At 38.4% G+C, this 19,812-nt stretch overlaps 1 protein-coding gene across 1 annotated transcript in view; it reads right to left on the bottom strand.

Moving 5' to 3' along the window:
* Window positions 1-1,919: 1,919 nt before the first annotated feature.
* LOC145803453 (uncharacterized) overlaps window positions 1,920-19,812 on the bottom strand; it is a 44,144-nt gene continuing 26,251 nt past the window's right edge. The window contains exon 12 of the mRNA XM_082896724.1: window positions 1,920-2,222. Coding sequence (XP_082752850.1) covers window positions 1,920-2,222 — 303 coding nt within the window. The remainder of the gene's footprint in view (window positions 2,223-19,812) is intronic.

The following is a 19,812-nucleotide window of genomic DNA, read 5'->3' as shown; positions in this document are numbered from 1 at the left end:
CCCATTTATGAGAACTTCCTTAAAGCTATTCCGAAGATAATTATACCCAACTCCTTTATCAATAAAATAGCCAACGAGACAGGAATCCCATTTCTCCAAAGGATCAGGTCTAGCTGGCATTTCTACCACAATGCTATCTTCTACAGCAGTTGGAGGGACATACCTGAGCTTGATGTTCGATCGAGTAGATGCAGCAGTAACATTGGCCCATGATCGTTGGTCCATTTGCTCTACTGATCTGCTACCACTAGAGCCCCCGCGACCTCCTCTCCCACCCCGATAACTGCTTCCCCCCCTACCACCTCCCCCGTGAGTGGACTCACCAAGAGGAATCTGGGTGTCTGAGATAGGAGCCATATTAGGATCACTCAGAACAAAGCTGTTCTTGGTTACTAACCTTCCTGACAGTTCCAAGGTTAGCTCTATTGTCTCTAATTGTTCTTGGAAGTGGCCTGTTTCTAATTCTTGGGAGATTAAGGAGTGGATTTCCTCCACTCCCTCATCTCTCTTACCTTCTCCGGGCTCTTCAGACACTCCGGTTTGGAGCTTGACCGCTGATGGTACTTTTTCTATCCAATCTGTTTGGGATTGGTGGAGGGAAAAAGGGACTAAAGTCCCTTGGTCTAAACTTATCTGGGGCCCCCCATTAATTCCTAGGGTTAGTTTTATTGTTTGGTTGGCCATTAACGAGAGACTTAATACTGGTGATAGGCTTCAATCTTTTGGTCTTGTCTCTAATCCTTGCTGCCCTTTCTGTCAAGCTCCTGAGGAGGATCACTTCCATCTCTTTTTCAGGTGTATTTTTTCCTCTAGGGTTTGGGGTGGCATGATGGCCAAATGTAATGCTAACTGGCCTTCTCTGTCTTGGATGGGCACTGTTGAGTTTGCTACTAAATCTACCTGTGGTAATTCTTTGAAAATGCTGGTAATTCTTTGGGTGGATAAGTCATAAAATAAAAGACAAAAAACTTACACCACGACAAGGGGCATACCCCAGGCCCTAACCAAAACACTATACAGGAAACCAGAGAAAGAAAAAAAAAAAAACAAAAACTAAGCCATTCCAGAATTATCCAGAAAAACTGACGAAACAAAACATAACTATCTGGACAAAATAAATGAAATACGTCCTAACCTAAATAAACCATACATAATAGAAATACCCAAAATGTGTTCATGTGCCGCATGAAAAATGAGGAGCATGAACACACTCGATCACAGGCAGCAAAAAGTCAGATGAAATCCATATGTCATGTACACCCGTGTACATCCCACACGGGTAGGCAAAACACCAACAGATTCTAATGTAAACAAACATAATAGAAAATCAAACTTCACACACGAGGCGCATATAGCAGCCATCAACACAGGCAGGTCCAGCTTCAAGCCACGAGACACACCGAACTGAAAAGAACAAGATAGGCAGACCCAGCCATCAACACAGGCAGATCCAGCCATCGACACAAGCAGACAGCCATCAACACATGCAAATCCAGCCAGCAACACAGGAAGAACAAGACAGCACATGTGACCCGGACAGATTCTACACATTATAGTAGACCCTGTAATGCAGAATTAAGTAACCAACAGTAGAGTACTTTGCAAAACTCAGAAATCTGAAGCAGTTAACATCACACATATAATTGCTCACTACACTCAACCCACAAGTATCTATGCTCACATCACTCGGGAAACAGCTCCATATACCTGCAAAAGAAAAAAATACAGTGATATATATAAGCATGTTAGTTCCTCTCAATGTGGCTAGTAAGTTGGGGGTTATGGAGTGTTTATTCCTCACACGAAACTCAACCCTTAGACTGGTTGGTGTACACTCATCCATCAGTTTTCTAGGACTCCAAGCACCTATATGAATAGCAAACATTAGGAAACCCCACATTTTATTTGCTAACCTTCACTCAACCCACATTTAGTGAACTCTCAATCCTCACATCAGCAGCAGCATGCTTCAGCATAGTACGAGGCAGTTTCCATGAACTAAGATACCAGCTGTCATTATGGTTAGTCTTCAAATTGGTTATATGCATTACCCTGAACCTAACCATATCCACAATACACTTAATAACAACCTCTTCAGGGACCATATCTTTACTAAACACTCTATTATTCCTAGCAACCCATAACTGGTACACAGTACAAGTAAAGGCAAGCTTGGTAATAATAGCCCCCAGGGATTTCCCTTTCACAGATTTAGCAATAATCTGGACCAAATCATCCCAAAGGAGGGATGGCCAATCAACATTTATTTTACCTTTAATACAAGACCACACTCTTTCCGAAAATGGACATTCAAAAAAAAGGTGATTGTGGTCTTCATGATGGTATTGACAAAATGCACACACAGCAGACTGCGTCACACCAAAACGATGCAACCTGTCCCCAGTGTTAAGACGGCCAAGGATCGCCATCCAAACCACAAACTCACTTTAGGGATATTGTGAGGGCCCCAAATTAAATGTGACCAATTCACATGGTCATAGTGAGTTCGTAATGGCATGCTACCTGTACCTGACTCAGTTACATATTAAGCCCTTGGCTTGAATTTACATGTAATACATCAAAGAAATAAGACAACAAAAGTGTGCCCGCCTCTAGCCTCCCAAACTATGTCCTTGGAAGTGGCATGCTACCTGTACCTGAAAATAATGTTCCCATATAGGGTGAGCCATAGCCCAGTAGAGATATACTAAACCAACTATGAACAATGACTAAAAGATTAGCAATTGATAGATGGCCAACACCGATACATCCACATATATCACATCGCAGTTTCATAACATACAAGTCTATGTCACTTTTCATTCTCCACCTTTATTTAATAGATAAGCATATTAGCTATATCAACATCTCAACAGATAAGCATATTACACATCATCAGATAAGCATATTAGCTATATCTACACTTCACTAGACAAGCATATGAGCTGTATCTACACTTCTCAAAGATAAGCCTATGAGCTGTATCTTCACTTCTCTAGACAAGCATATGAGCTGTATCTACGAAGTTCATCCCCCATCTCCTCCCAACACTATCCGGTTTAGAGGTACATCCCCCATCTTCCCCTAAATCGCGGAGTACATCCCCCATCTCCTCCTCTACACACAATGCATATAAACACAAAGGTTCTATACACAACCAATCAATACATAAAATTAATGTATTCAATCCACCGTCATACTCTATGACACATTCAATCGATTAGTTTTAGTTTGCCTAATCATCATGCATTGTCTACAACAATCAAGACTATCCTCCACCGATAGCCCAAAGCAGTTATTTCTAAACAGAAAATAAATGCACAAAATGGATATTAAATCAACATTTCAATTCGGTGAGCGATAAGTGATCCAACTACACCCTTTAATCCCTTCCCTTTCCAATTCCCAACAATTAATTGTACAAATTAATCCATCAATGTAATTAGGGCATTTTCCATAATTAACATTTCAACCCTACACGATTTCATTTTCATCAATGTTTCAACATTTACTTCATTCATTCATGCCAAACATGCATTTAGGTTTTATAGAATTAAAACCCTAACTTTTGTAAAATTACACAAAGGCCCAAACTCTCTCAAAATTACCCAACAACTCCCAACATATCGAAAAGCCAAAATTTAAAGACAAAACTCATAGAGAGGAGTAGGATATCCCTACCTCAAAGGATGACTCCCAACCAAGAAGGTGAAGAAGACGAAAATGCTCCAACCCAAGAATTTCTCGGATCAAAAGATAGCCCTCGACGATCAACAACCTTTTTGTAAAGGCCAAAGGTGAGGAAATCACTCATACTAGATCAATACCTAGAGAGAAGTCAAGGTTTTAGAGAGAGGAGCTCTCAAAATGGGTTTTAGAAAAAGTAGAAGAGAGAAAGGAAAGTAAAAAGTGATTTAAAATCACCCAGCGGATAACTCATATACGCATGGCCCGCTCGAGCGGAGAACACAACGCTCGAGCGCCAAGAACAAAAATCTGGACACGCTCGAGCGCAATCCCCCTCGAGCGTAGATTTCCTCCTCCCAGAACTTATACCCAGAAAGTACTACCCGCTCGAGCGCCAACAGATCCGCTAGAGCGTAAAAATCACATCTGCAGAAGTTTTGCAGGAACACGAAATACTAGTTTTGTGCAATCCCTGCTCGAGCGCAAGAAGACCCGCTCGAGCGGAACGCCTAAAAACTGGACAACAAGGAATTGAAACCAAGGCCTAACCAACCTGTAACAACCCTGCCCAAAACATCCTAAAACTCAACCAAGTGAAATTAAAGGACGGCAACAAGATAGATACTACTACCAACTTCACGGAACCGAGTCCGGAATACAACAGAACAGCAAAGGGACAACCGGGATCACAATAAGACCCGCTCGAGCGGACCGCCTAAAAACTGGGCAACAAGGAATTGAAACCAAGGCCTAACCAACCTGTAACAACCCTGCCCAAAAAAACCTAAAACTCAATCAAGCGGAATTAAGGAACGACAACAAGATAGATACAACTACTAACTTCACGGAACCGAGTCCGGAATACAACAGAACAGTAAAGGGACGACCGGGATCGCTATAACCTCCCCCCCTTAAAGAATTTCATCCTCGAAATTAAACACAAGTTTTTCAAAAACAAGTTTTCTCCATTCTCAACAATATTGAAACATAATATTAAACAACCCGACCCATTACCGGTCAATCCCATCTCTTTTCAAGAGGCATTACTCATTACACGTAACAACCTGCATTATCAACATGCATTCCTTTGAAATCTACCAATTTCAACCTATTTCTCACAATTTCTTAACACATGCAACATTAATATTATGCTTGCATTTCCACAATATACTTAACAGAAACATTCTTCATGAGAGGTAGAATAGAAAGTTAGATAAAATAAAGAGTAATAGGAAGGAAATGAAAGAGAATTCAAATTCATCATTTTGGACTTGGGAATTGAACACTTAGGCGATTTAGAATACCTTAAAAGTACCCTCCTAAAAAAAAAAAAAAAAAAAAAAAAAAACAAAACGAGTTGATTAAGTTTTAAACTAATATCGTTACTCAAAAAATTCTCTTTCTTAGAGGCTAAGCAAGGTTAGTCTGAGTTAAACTTGACCACTTAAGCTAAGGAAACAATTAGTGGCTAGGCTAATTAGTGCCTATATAGAGAAGGAGGGAGAAAGTTTGTGAGGAACATTTTTCTTGAGAGCTAAAAGAGGAAGTTAGAGAAAAGAAAGAGAAACGGGGAGAAAATGAAGGGGAATTCAAATTCATCCTTTTGTACTTGACAACTGAACACTTAGGTCATTTTGAAAACCTTAAATGAGGTGCTTAAGTCAAACAACCAGCGTTAAGCTACAATTACTCAGAATTTTTTTTGTTAGAGGCTAAGCAACGTTAGTTTGAGTTAAACTTGCCCACTTAAGCTAACGAAGCAATTAGGGGCCTAAGCTAATTAGTTCTCGAACAAAATAGAGAAGGATGGAGAAAGTTACAGAGAAACATTCTTCTCGAGAGGTAGAAGAGGAAGTCATACAAAAGAATGTGATATAGGAAGAAAATCAAAGAGAATTCAAATTCATCCTTTTAGACTTGAGAATTGAACACTTATGTGACTTAGAAAACCATAAATGAGGTGCTTACGTTAAACTAATGTGGGTAAGATACAATTACACAGAAAATTCTATTTCTTCGAGAAGAGAAAGTTAGAGAAAAGAAAGAGAAATAGGAAGAAAATCATAGGGCATTCAAATTCACCAGTTTGGGCTTGAGAATTGAACACTCAGGTGATTTAGAAAACCATAAATGAGGTGCTTGCGTTAAACTAATATCGTTATGCAACAATTACTCTGAAAATTCTCTTTCTTAGAGGGTAAGCAAAGCTAGTTTCAGTTAAACTTGGCCACTTGAGCAAAAGAAACAATTAGTGGCCTAAGCTAATTAGTTCCCAGAACATAAAAAGAAAAAGATGGAGAAGGACGGAGAAAGTTATAGAGAAACATTCTTCTTGGGAGCTGGAAGAGAAAGTTAGAGAATAGAAAGAAAAATAGAAAGAAAATCAAAGGGAATTCAAATTCATCTTTTCGGACTTGAGAATTGAACACTTAGGTGATTTAGAAAACCTTAAATGAGGTGATTTTTTTTTGGGGGTAAGTAAGTCATAAAATAAAGACGATGAAATATACAAGTTTACAAAAATGAGGTGATTAAGCTAAACTAATATCATTAAAGTAATATTACTCAAGAAATTCTATCTCTAAGAGGCTAAGCAAGGTTCATTTGAGTTAAACTAGGCAACTTCAGCTAATGAAACAATTAGTGGCCTAAGTTAATTAGTTCCCAGAATAATGTAGAGAAGGATAGAGAAGGACAGAGAAGGACGGAGAAAGTTAGATAGAAGCTTTCTTCTTGAAAGCTAGATGAGAAAGTTGAAGCAAAGAAAGAGAAATTGTAGTTGTGTAAATTTTCTTGTTTTATTTATTTCTTATTCACCGCCCCCCCCCCCCCCCCCCCCAAAAAAAAAGAAAAAAGTGAAGAGAAAGTTAGAGAAAAGAATGAAAACTAGGATGAAAATCACAGGGAATTCAAATTTATCCTTTTAGACTTGAGAATTGAACACTTTGCTGATTTAGAAAAACTTAGATGAGGTACTTAAGTTAAACTAATATCGTTATGCTATAATTACTCAGAAAATTCTCTTTCTTAGAGGCTAAACAAGGTTAGTTTGAGTTAAACTTGGCCACTTAAGCTAATGAAACAATTAACAGCCTAAGCTATTTAGTTCCTGGAACAGAACAGAGCAGGAAGGAGAAGGATGGAGAAAGTCAGAGAGGAGCATTCCTTCTTGAGATCTAGAAGAGAAAGTTTGAAAAAAAAGAAAGAGAAATAGGAAGAAAATCAAAAGGAATTCAAGTTCAACATTTTGGATTTGAGGATTGAATGCTTATATTCACCCAAAAAAATTGAACGCTTAGGTGATTTAGATACCTTAAATGAGGTGCTTAAGTTGAACTAATTTCCTTAAGCTACAATGACTCATAAAATTCTCTTTCTTAGAGGCTAAGCAATGTTAGTTTGAGTTAAACTTGGCCGCTTAAGCAAATGAAACAATTAGCGGTCTAGGCAATTTTGTTCCTAGAACAAAATAGAGAATGATGGAGAAGGACTGAGAAAGGTAGAGAGAAACATTCTTCATCAGAGGTAGAAGAGAAAGTTAGAGGAAAGAAAAAATAATAGGAAAGAAAATCAAAGGGAATTCAAATTCATCCCTTTGGACTTAAGAATTGAACACTTAATTGATTTAGAAAACCATAAATGAGGTGCTTAAGTTAAGTTTTATTCACCCAAAAAAAAGAGGTGCTTAAGTTTAACTAATATCCTTATGCTACAATTACTCAGAAACTTCTATTTCTTAGAGGCTACGCAAGGTCAGTTTGAATTAAACTTGGCCACATAAGCAACTGAAACAATTAGCGGCCTAAACCAATTGGTTCGTTGAACAAAACAGATGATGGAGAAGGATAGAGAAAGGTAGAGAGAAACATTCGTCTTGAGAGGTAGAAGAGAAAGTCAGAGAAAAGAAACAGCAATAGGAAAGAAAGCAATGAGAATTCAAGCTCATCGTTTTGGACTCGTGAATTGAACACTTAAGTGAATTAGAAAACCTTAAATGAGGTTCTTAAGTTAATCTAATATCATTAAGCTACAATTACTCAGAAAATTCTCTTTCTTAGAGTCTAAGCAAGGTTAGTTTGAGTTAAACTTGGTTGCTTAAGCTAATAAAACAATTAGTGGCCTGAGCTAATTAGCTTCTGGAAAAAAATAGAGAAGGATAGAGAAAGTTGGAGAGAAACATTCTTCATGAGAGGTAGAATAGAAAGTTAGATAAAAGAAAGAGTAATAGGAAGGAAATGAAAGAGAATTCAAATTCATCATTTTGGACTTGGGAATTGAACACTTAGGCGATTTAGAATACCTTAAAAAGTACCCTCCTAAAAAAATAAAAATAAAAAATAAAAAAACCCTAAACGAGTTGATTAAGTTTTAAACTAATATCGTTACTCAAAAAATTCTCTTTCTTAGAGGCTAAGCAAGGTTAGTCTGAGTTAAACTTGACCACTTAAGCTAAGGAAACAATTAGTGGCTAGGCTAATTAGTGCCTATATAGAGAAGGAGGGAGAAAGTTTGTGAGGAACATTTTTCTTGAGAGCTAAAAGAGGAAGTTAGAGAAAAGAAAGAGAAACAGGAAGAAAATGCTCTGGTGCAGTTCAGACCAGTGCATGGCTGGTCTTGGTTTCTCTTTTGTCACACATCTCAGTTTCATCTCCTGGATCCATAGCTCGGTCCATGAGTGGTTGTTGGGCGATGAAGGTATGTTAGTTTTCGGGATTCTTGCTTCATTCTGGTGAAGGTATGTTTCATCACCGGTGGGGCATGGGTTTCCTTGGTTTTCATTTGTTGGAGCTATTTCTGGTTGGTTGTCATTGGTTATCCATCTGTAGTAACAGTGGATGTGTTGCGTTGGAAGCCTCTAGCTTTGGTGAACTGGTTTGTGTTCCTTCTCCAGCGTTGGTCGTTCCGGCAACGGTGTGTCAGGCGCTGGGTATAGAGGACAGCAGCCATTTTGGCCAAAGCCATGATCGAGTTTGTGCTGGAGTTCTGCAGTGCCGGTTTATTGTGATTTGTTATGCCGGAGGTGTATTTGGGTATGCCGTGGTCTTGAGATGAGGCAAGACGATGATTGGTGGACCACGCGCATGTCGCACGTTTGAGCTGTTGAATTCAAGCTATCAAGTCTATTTGTGCAGAAACAAACCTGATGCACAGTGTTTGTGGGCTGAGTAGACGTGTGCTATCTAAGCACGGTAAGGAACTGACCCACAGTTTTGATATGTGGTTTTGTGGGGAAGATAAAAAATGGGTTCGTGTATCAATCCTCACGTGGAAGGCCGTGTACAGTTTGGAGGGAACTTCAAGTTGGAAAGGGTCAGTGTTTCTTCAACGTGATTGCTTGTTTGTTAGCTCCATAAAATATATATTTATATATATATATATATATATATTCCGTTATTTTGCCTTTATGTTGCAATAACAGTGAGCTAGAGGTGTTTTATGGATTGTCACGTGGGTTACTTTTGGGTGGGCCCACGGTGAATATTTGTTTATTGGTTTTGAGTTGGAGTGGGTGTGCCTACGGTGGGCTTTGTTGCTGTCCGTGCTGTCCGTGGGCCACCATGGGTTCAAACGTTTTGGGTAGGACTCAAAAAGGTTTTCAAATTGGATAGTTATATATATTATATTATATATATATATATAGCTGTCTATATTTGATTTAAGTCAAAAGTAATGTGCTAGTGGGATCAAGTGGGCCTGTTATTTTGACTTGTTGTGTATTGTTAGATGGGCCACTGTTTCCTTGTAATTTTGGGCCGTTTGGCTGGACTCACCAACACGCTTATTATATAAATTTGTTTGGGTGGTGGGCCAATTTTGGGCTGTTTGGCCGATGGTGCTGTTGTTTTAATTCTGCTGGGTGAGTGGTTTTGTTTTGGCAATAGGTGGGCCTTTAATCTTTTGGATTAGCCACAATGCAGCGGACCTTTTGTAGTCGGTTATTTCATGTTGATTGATCATGTGATCCTCATGTGACTCGATATGAGGGCGGTTTTGAGCCATCTCCACCAAGAGTGATTGGGGAGTCACTGCTTTGAGGAATAGTGGTTCGATAACTAGCCGAGTTAGAGACTGGGAGATGAGCGGGAGGATAGCTACCGATTTTCTGGTCGCTCCTTGTCTTCATGTGACCCATCCTAATTGATTATATTGCCACGCCTGACATAGAGTGAAGGGGACACTACCGTGGGGTTTGAGGCTTGTGATCTACCACGGAAGGGACTGGGGGATGTGATGATTGCTCTCATGTTTTCTTGGCTACGTATTGGTTTGTTGCAACGGGGCTATTGTTTTTTCACTAAACTTCTCAAGACCATTGATTTTGGTGATTGACTATGCAGGCCTCATGTGACTCAGCCAGGATTTTTCATGGGATAGATATTTTCCTTCGTCATAGCTTTGGTTGAGTGGCTAGGATGTCACGGCTCTGAGAAGCAAGATGCTTATTGGATTCCATGCTTTCATTCGAGGTAGAGACTGGGGGCAAGCGGAGGCAGTTGTCATTTTCGATTGGTCTTGTTGGGTGTTTAGTTAGTTACATTTGTATTGTGTGTTTTTTTTTTTTTGGGTAAGTAAGTCATAAAATAAAGACAATGAAATTTACACGTTTACAAGGGGCATACCCCAGGCACGCCCAACAACAAATAAAAAAAAATCAAATATAACCAATATAAACTACCACTGCAACCCCTAAAAATAGGGAGGACAAGCAAGAACAATAAAAATACAGAAAAACCCCAACTCTGCCCATATATCCTCTTTATCCTCAAGTAACCCCTACCATCAGAGATAATAGATGGGAACTTGAGGTGGATATATGGGCAGAGATACACACAAAATAACACCACTAAGCTAATAAACAAAAGCAGATATAGACCAAACAACAACCCTCAAGCCGAGTCAAAGATAATAATCAACCCCACAAGCCCCCAGTCTCTGTTGCAGATAAAACATGGAATCCAATAAGCAACCCACTCCTCACAGCCGTGACATCCAAGCCACTAATCCCAAGCCATGACGGAGGATAAGATCTACCCCATGAGACATCCCAGCAGAGTCACATGAAGCTTGTATTGTGTGTTTATCTGTTATGTTCTTAAGTCTGTGATGTGTTTTTTTGTTTACTTGCCCATATATCCACTCAAGTTTCCATATATTATCTCTGATGGTAGAGGTTACTTCGGGACAAAAAGGATATATAGGCAAAGTGGGGATCTGTTTTTTTCCTGTTGTTCTTTCGCTTTTGCAAGTGTGGTTTTATGTTGTAGGATGTCCAGTTTTTTCCGTCTATTATTTGTTGTAGGGCGTACCTGGGGTATGCCCCTTGTAAACTTATACATTTTACTGTCTTTATTTTATGACTTACTTATCCAAAAAAAAAAAACAGGGAGAAAATGATGGGCAATTCAAATTCATCCTTTTTGTACTTGACAACTGAACACTTAGGTCATTTTGAAAACCTTAAATGAGGTGCTTAAGTCAAACAACTAGCGTTAAGCTACAATTACTCAGAATTTTTTTTGTTAGAGGCTAAGCAACGTTAGTTTGAGTTAAACTTGCCCACTTACGCTAACGAAGCAATTAGGGGCCTAAGCTAATTAGTTCTTGAACAAAATAGAGAAGGATGGAGAAAGTTACAGAGAAACATTCTTCTCGAGAGGTAGAAGAGGAAGTCATACAAAAGAAAGTGATATAGGAAGAAAATCAAAGAGAATTCAAATTCATCCTTTTAGACTTGAGAATTGAACACTTATGTGACTTAGGAAACCTTAAATGAGGTGCTTACGTTAAACTAATGTCGGTAAGATACAATTACACAGAAAATTCTATTTCTTGGAGGAGGCAAGGTTAGTTTGAGTTAAACTTGGCCACTCAAGCTAATGAAACCATTAGTGGCCTAAGCTAATTAGTTCCTAGAACAAAATAGAGAATGATGGAGAAGGACAGAGAAGGTTAGAGAGAAACATTCTTCTTGAGAGCTAGAAGAGAAAGTTGGAGAATAGAAAGTGAAGTATGAAGAAAATCAAAGGGAATTAAAATTCATCTTTTTGGATTTGAGAATTGAACACTTAGGTAATTTAGAAAACCTTAAATGAGATGATTAAGCAAAACTAATATCGTTAAACTACTATTACTTAGAAAATTCTATTTCTTAGAGGCTAAGTAAGGTTAATTTGAGTTAAACTAGGCAACTTAAGCTAATGAAAACAATTGGTGGCCTAAGGAAATTAGTTCCTTGAACAAAATAGAGTAGGACGGAGAAAGTTAGACAGAAACATTCTTCTTGAGAGCGAGAAGAGAAAGTTAGAGAAAGTTAGGGGAAGAAAGTAGAGCCTCTCTCTCTAGAAAGCTCCCCCCGGTTGTGATGGTCTGGTGTAGCTCTAGCCAGTTGTTTAGCTCCTCTACCCATTTTTGATGGGGAGTGAGTTTGGGTTTTCTGGCAGAGGTTATTCTCGCCGGTGGCTTATATGAGTTGTGTTTTTGTACAGGTTCGGCCATGGGTTTACAATCCATGGTTGGTGTGCTTGACTTTTACAACCGTCTGCGCTTGCTAGTGGGTGTGGTTTTAAACTGATTGGTGGGCATCCGTTGGGTACTCTGTGGGATGTTTGCTATGGTTCTTCAGTTTCGAATTCTCGTCTATGGCGTTGAGCTGCCGATGTTGTCGTAGTCATGGTTTTTTCAGCCATGCAAGTTTGTATCTTCTCTGCCGATTGCTAAGCTGGCGTCGGTTAGATAGCTTTTTTTTTTGGGTTCTAAAGCTCAGTTTACATCAATCGTCTCTAGCATGCGGTTCTGGGTGTTTTCAGCCAGCGTTGTGTGCTCGGGGGCTGTGTCGATGTTGTGGTTTATTCTTGTCGATGGTTTTGCCATCCAAGGTAATGGTCCAGTTGTGCTGTTGATCGATGATTCAAGCTCGCGGTAGTCGGCTACCGTAAGTTGGCTACCGTTTTGCTACAAGAGAGTGAATCGCTATAGGTAAGTATGTTGGTTTGCTTCACCGGAGAGCCTACTTTTCTCTGGTTCGAGTATGTGAGCGTCACTGGTCCTGGTGGTGGTTGTTCCTTGACGCCGTGGTGTTCTGAAGTGGCTATATTGCTCCGGCACGGAACGGCTTCAGGTCAAGGAATTCCGGTACTCCATCTGGTTTAAGTTTGCGCCGGAGGTGTGGTCCTTGACTGGGTTTGGCCTCCAGCAATGGTGTTCGAAGATGATGATGTTATCACCACGCTGCCGTGGGCGCGTGAAATGAGCATTGGAAGTTCACCCATGTTGGGCAGAGTTACCAGCTGCAAATACGTCTTCCATCACGTGGGGTGATGATTGGTCACCCAAAAAAAAAAAAAAAAAAAAAGAAAGTGTAGCTTTTGGAGGCAACTAGTTGAGGTATTATTTTGTTAATACGTGGCTATCCTACTTTTATATTTATATTATATAAATATATATTGTGGAGATTAGGGTCCTATGTATTTGTTGAAGGCTGTTTGGTGGATTTGCAAACTGGGGCTCACGTGTTTCAAGATTAATTATTTCTAGTGGGATTGTTTAATTGTTTTTTCACCGGATTTTGGCCCACGTTTCTGTGGGGGCCATGGTGCAATGGTTGGTTTGGAGTTGGTGGTTTTGAAATTCAGCCGTTGGGCTCTTTTTGGTTTGGACTTTTGAGCTCTTTTTTGGGTGCCGAAATCTGGAGTGCATGGCGTGGGTTCTGGGGCCCACTTGGTATGGTTCTTTTGGGGATTATATAAGGGGCCCATTCTGGATTTGGCAGACTTTGGGTAATATTGGTCTATGTTTAAGTGTTTGTTTGATTTGTTTAGTCACTTTGCAGCAGATCAATTATAGTTGATGTTTTCATGATGTTTGATCGTGTGATCCTCATGTGACTCGATACGAGGGTGGTTTTGAGCCATCTCCGCCAAGAGTGAATGGGGAGTCACTGCTTTGGGGATTAGTGATTCAATAACTAGCCGAGTTCGAGACTGGGAGATGAGCAGGAGGATAGCTACTGGTTTTCTGGATGCTTCTTGCCTTCATGTGACCTATCCTAATTGATCGTAGGGCCACGCCTGGCATGGAGTGATGAGCACACTGCCGTGGGGGTTTGAGGCTTATGATCTACCAAGGATGGGACTGGGGGGTGTGATGATTGTTCTCTTGATTTTGTTGGCTACGTATTGGTTTGCTGTTGTGGGGCTATTGCTTTTTCACTTCAACTCTCTAAATTGTGGCTTATGGTTGTTGATCGTGCTAGCTTCATGTGACTTTGCTGGGATTTCCCATGGGGTAGATTTTATCCTCTGGCATGGCTTTGGTTAAGTGGCTTGGATGTCACGGCTGTGAGGAGTGGGTTGCTTATTGGATTCCATGTTTTTATCTACAGTAGAGACTGGGGGCATGTGGGGTTCATCTTTGTCTCGGCTTGAGAGTTGTTGTTTTGTTAGTGTGGCTGCTTTGTTTATTAGCTATGTGGTGTCTTTATGTATATCTTTGCCCATATATCCACCTCAAGTTCCTATAGTCTTTGATGATAGGGTTACTTGAGGACATTTGGATATATGGGCAAAGTTGGGTTATTGCTTTCAGTTTCTTGTTTACCCCCCTTTTCTTAGGGGGGTGCAGTGTTAGTTTATGTTGGTTATATTTGTTTTATTTTATTTGTTGTTGGGTGTGCCTGGGGTATGCCCCTTGTAAACTTGTAAATTTCATTGTCTTTATTTTATGACTTACTTACCCAAAAAAAAAAAAAAAGAGAAATAGGAAGAAAATCATAGGGCATTCAAATTCACCAGTTTGGACTTGAGAATTGAACGCTCAGGTGATTTAGAAAACCTTAAATGAGTTCCTTGCGTTAAACTAATATCGTTATGCAACAATTACTCTGAAAGTTCTCTTTCTTAGAGGCTAAGCAAAGCTAGTTTCAGTTAAACTTGGCCACTTGAGCAAAAGAAACAATTAGTGGCCTAAGCTAATTAGTTCCCAGAACATAAAAGATAAAGATAGAGAAGGACGGAGAAAGTTATAGAGAAACATTCTTCTTGAGAGCTGGAAGAGAAAGTTAGAGAATAGAAAGAGAAATAGGAAGAAAATCAAAGGGAAATCAAATTCATCTTTTCGGACTTGAGAATTGAACACTTAGGTGATTTAGAAAACCTTAAATGAGGTGATTTTTTTTTTGGGGTAAGTAAGTCATAAAATAAAGACGATGAAATATACAAGTTTACAAAAATGAGGTGATTAAGCTAAACTAATATCATTAATGTAATATTACTCAGGAAATTCTATCTCTAAGAGGCTAAACAAGGTTCGTTTGAGTTAAACTAGGCAACTTTAGCTAATGAAACAATTAGTGGCCTAAGTTAATTAGTTCCCAGAGCAATGTAGAGAAGGATAGAGAAGGACGGAGAAAGTTAGATAGAAGCTTTCTTCTTGAAAGCTAGATGAGAAAGTTGAAGCAAAGAAAGAGAAATTGTAGTTGTGTAAATTTTCTTGTTTTATTTATTTCTTATTCACCCACCCCCCCCCCCCCCCCCAAAAAAAAAAAAAAAGTGAAGAGAAAGTTGGAGAAAAGAATGAAAATTAGGATGATAATCACAAGGAATTCAAATTCATCCTTTTGGACTTGAGAATTGAACACTTTGCTGATTTAGAAAAACTTATATGAGGTACTTAAGTTAAACTAATATCGTTATGCTATAATTACTCAGAAAATTCTCTTTCTTAGAGGCTAAACAAGGTTAGTTTGAGTTAAACTTGGCCACTTAAGCTAATGAAACAATTAACGGCCTAAGCTATTTAGTTCCTAGAACAGAACAGAGCAGGAAGGAGAAGGACTGAGAAAGTCAGAGAGGAACATTCCTTCTTGAGATCTACAAGAGAAAGTTTGAAAAAAAAGAAAGAGAAATAGGAAGAAAATCAAAAGGAATTCTTTTTTTGGGTGAATAAGACATAAATAAAAGACAAAGAATATACAAGATTACAACATCCTTTTAGACTTGAGAATTGAACACTTATGTGACTTGGAAAACCTTAAATGAGGTGCTTACGTTAAACTAATGTCGGTAAGATACAATTACACAGAAAATTCTATTTCTTGGAGGAGGCAAGGTTAGTTTGAGTTAAACTTGGCCGCTCAAGCTAATGAAACCATTAGTGGCCTAAGCTAATTAGTTCCTAGAACAAAATAGAGAAAGATGGAGAAGGACAGAGAAGGTCAGAGAGAAACATTCTTCTTGAGAGCTAGAAGAGAAAGTTAGAGAATAGAAAGAGAAGTACGAAGAAAATCAAAGGGAATTAAAATTCATCTTTTTGGATTTGAGAATTGAACACTTAGGTAATTTTGAAAACCTTAAATGAGATAATTAAGCAAAACTAATATCGTTAAACTAATATTACTTAGAAAATATTTCTTAGAGGCTATGCAAGGTCAGTTTGAATTAAACTTGGCCACGTAAGCAACTGAAACAATTAGCGGCCTCAACCAATTGGTTCATTGATCAAAACAGTTGATGGAGAAGGATAGAGAAAGGTAGAGAGAAACATTCGTCCTGAGAGGTAGTGAGAAAGTCAGAGAAAAGAAACAGTAATAGGAAAGAAAGGAATGAGAATTCAAGCTCATCGTTTTGGACTTCTGAATTGAACACTTAAGTGAATTAGAAAACCTTAAATGAGGTGCTTAAGTTAATCTAATATCATTAAGCTACAATTACTCAGAAAATTCTCTTTCTTAGAGTCTAAGGAAGGTTAGTTTGAGTTAAACTTGGTTGCCTAAGCTAATAAAACAATTAGTGGCCTAAGCTAATTAGCTTCTGGAACAAAATAGAGAAGGATGTAGAAAGTTGGAGAGAAACATTCTTTGTGAGAGGTAGAATAGAAAGTTAGATAAAAGAAAGAGTAATAGGAAGGAAATCCAAGAGAATTCAAATTCATCATTTTGGACTTGGGAATTGAACACTTAGGCGATTTAGAATACCTTAAAAGTACCCTCCTAAAAAAAAAACCACTAAACGAGTTGATTAAGTTTTAAACTAATATCATTACTCAAAAAACTCTCTTTCTTAGAGGCTAAGCAAGGTTAGTCTGAGTTAAACTTGACCACTTAAGCTAAGGAAACAATCAGTGGCTAAGCTAATTAGTGCCTAAATAGAGAAGGAGGGAGAAAGTTTGTGAGGAACATTCTTCTTGAGAGCTAAAAGAGGAAGTTAGAGAAAAGAAAGACAAACGGGAAGAAAATGAAGGGGAATTCAAATTCATCCTTTTGTACTTGACAATTGAACACTTACGTCATTTTGAAAACCTTAAATGAGGTGCTTAAGTCAAACAACTAGCGCCAAGCTACAATTACTCAGAATTTTTTTTGTTAGAGGCTAAGCAACGTTAGTTTGAGTTAAACTTGCCCACTTAGGGCTAACGAAACAATTAGGGGCCTAAGCTAATTAGTTCTCGAACAAAATAGAGAAGGATGGAGAAAGTTACAAAGAAACATTTTTCTTGAGAGGTAGAAAAGGAAGTCATACAAAACAAAGAGACATAGGAAGAAAATCAAAGAGAATTCAAATTCATCCTTTTAGACTTGAGAATTGAACACTTATGTGACTTAGAAAACCTTAAATGAGGTGCTTACGTCAAACTAATGTCGGTAAGATACAATTACACAGAAAATTCTTTTTCTTGGAGGAGGCAAGGTTAGTTTGAGTTAAACTTGGCCACTCAAGCTAATGAAACCATTAAGCTAACTAGTTCCTAGAACAAAATAGAGAAGGATGGAGAAGGACAGAGAAGGTTAGAGAGAAACATTCTTCTTGAGAGCCAGAAGAGAAAGTTAGAGAATAGAAAGAGATGTATGAAGAAAATCAAAGGGAATTAAAATTCATTTTTTTGGATTTGAGAATTGAACACTTAGGTAATTTAGAAAACCTTAAATGAGATGATTAAGCAAAACTAATATCGTTAAACTAAGATTACTTAGAAAATTCTATTTCTTAGAGGCTAAGCAAAGTTAATTTGAGTTAAACTAGGCAACTTAAGCTAATGAAAACAATTGGTGGCCTAAGGAAATTAGTTCCTAGAGCAAAATAGAGTAGGACGGAGAAAGTTCGACAGAAACATTCTTCTTGAGAGCGAGAAGAGAAAGTTAGAGAAAAGAAAGAGAAATAGGAAGAAAATCATAGGGCATTCAAATTCACCATTTTGGACTTGAGAATTGAACACTCAGGTGATTTAGAAAACCTTAACTAAGGTGCTTGCATTAAACTAATATCGTTTTTTTTTTGTTTTCTTTTTTGGGTGAATAAGAAATAAATAAAATAGAAAGATTTACAAGAATACAAGGGGCATACCCCAGGCCCTAACAACAGAACAACAACACGAGCCTCGGCCCAAAGCCACCGAAGCCCAAGAAAACACAATACAAAAAAACACTAAACCAAGCCTAGGAGCTACATCCGAAAGATTAAGAGAGCCAATTGAATACTAGCCAAACGATCTGTACATAGGCCATACCCTATGATGGATAGGGACTTTGTACAAAAGACAAAGCCAGCAGCCAAAAAGCATCACCACTTCAACAAAACCCCTACACAACCCGTAGGGATAGGCACTATCACAACAACAAACCTCCCTACACAACCCGTAGGGATAGGTACCTGTAACAAAATAGATATCATACAAAAATAACAACCCAAAAGGGACCATAGGGATGAGCCAAGAGAGACCCATCCTACCGAAGTTGCTCAAAAACCGATTACACGATACACCAAAATGCACATAAAGCCTCCTACACAACCCGTAGGAGTGGGCAAACTGCACAATAATACTATGAACAAATAACAGGAAAGACCACTGATTAGCTCTCACTTGTAGCATAGCAAGGCGCTTGAAGCAGCCATCACCATGGTACATACACACCCTGCCAACTGCCACCCGAACCTGTGCAGCAATCAGCCACCACTCCTCTACTGCATGAGAAAACTAATATCGTTATGCAACAATTACTCTGAAAATTCTCTTTCTTAGAGGCTAAGCAAAGCTAGTTTCAGTTAAACTTGGCCACTTGAGCAAACGAAACAATTAGTGGCCTAAGCTAATTAGTTCCCAGAACATAAAAGATAAAGATGGAGAAGGACAGAGAAAGTTATAGAGAAACATTCTTCTTGAGAGCTGGAAGAGAAAGTTAGAGAATAGAAATAGAAATAGGAAGAAAATCAAAGGGAATTCAAATTCACCTTTTCGGACTTGAGAATTGAACACTTTGGTGATTTAGAAAACCTTAAATGAGGTGATTAAGCTAAACTAATATCATTAAAGTAATATTACTCTGGAAATTCTATCTCTAAGAGGCTAAGCAAGGTTCATTTGAGTTAAACTAGGCAACTTTAGCTAATGAAACAATTAGTGGCCTAAGTTAATTAGTTCCCAGAACATTGTAGAGAAGGATAGAGAAGGACAGAGAAGGACGGAGAAAGTTAGATAGAAGCTTTCTTCTTGAAAGCTAGATGAGAAAGTTGGAGCAAAGAAAGAGAAATTGTAGTTGTGTAAATTTTCTTATTTTATTTATTTCTTATTCACCGCCCCCCCCCCCCCCCCCAAAAAAAAAAAAAAAACAAAAGAAAAAGAGAAGAGAAAGTTAGAGAAAAGAATGAAAATTAGAATGAAAATCACAGGGAATTCAAATTTATCCTTTTGGGCTTAAGAATTGAACACTTTCCTGATTTAGAAAAACTTAGATGAGGTACTTAAGTTAAACTAATATCGTGATGCTATAATTACTTAGAAAATTCTCTTTCCTAGAGGCTAAGCAAGATTAGTTTGAGTTAAACTTGGCTACTTAAGCTAATGAAACAATTAACGGCCTAAGCTATTTAGTTCCTGGAACAGAACAGAGAAGGAAGGAGAAGGACGGAGAAAGTCAGAGAGGAACATTCCTTCTTGAGATCTAGCAGAGAAAGTTTGGAAAAAGAGAAAGAGAAATAAATTGGAAGAAAATCAAAAGGAATTCAAGTTCAACATTTTGGATTTGAGGATTGAATTCTTAAATTCACCCAAAAAAAATGAACGCTTAGGTGATTTTAGATACCTTAAATGAGGTGCTTAAGTTGAACTAACTTCCTTAAGCTACAATGACTCATA

The sequence above is a fragment of the Camellia sinensis genome, chromosome 12 (assembly GCF_055761805.1).
Source record: "Camellia sinensis isolate YWXY chromosome 12, ASM5576180v1, whole genome shotgun sequence".
NCBI classification, from domain to species: Eukaryota; Viridiplantae; Streptophyta; class Magnoliopsida; order Ericales; family Theaceae; genus Camellia; species Camellia sinensis.
Note: the sequence above shows the minus strand (reverse complement) of the source record. Positions and strands in the feature narration are given on the sequence as shown.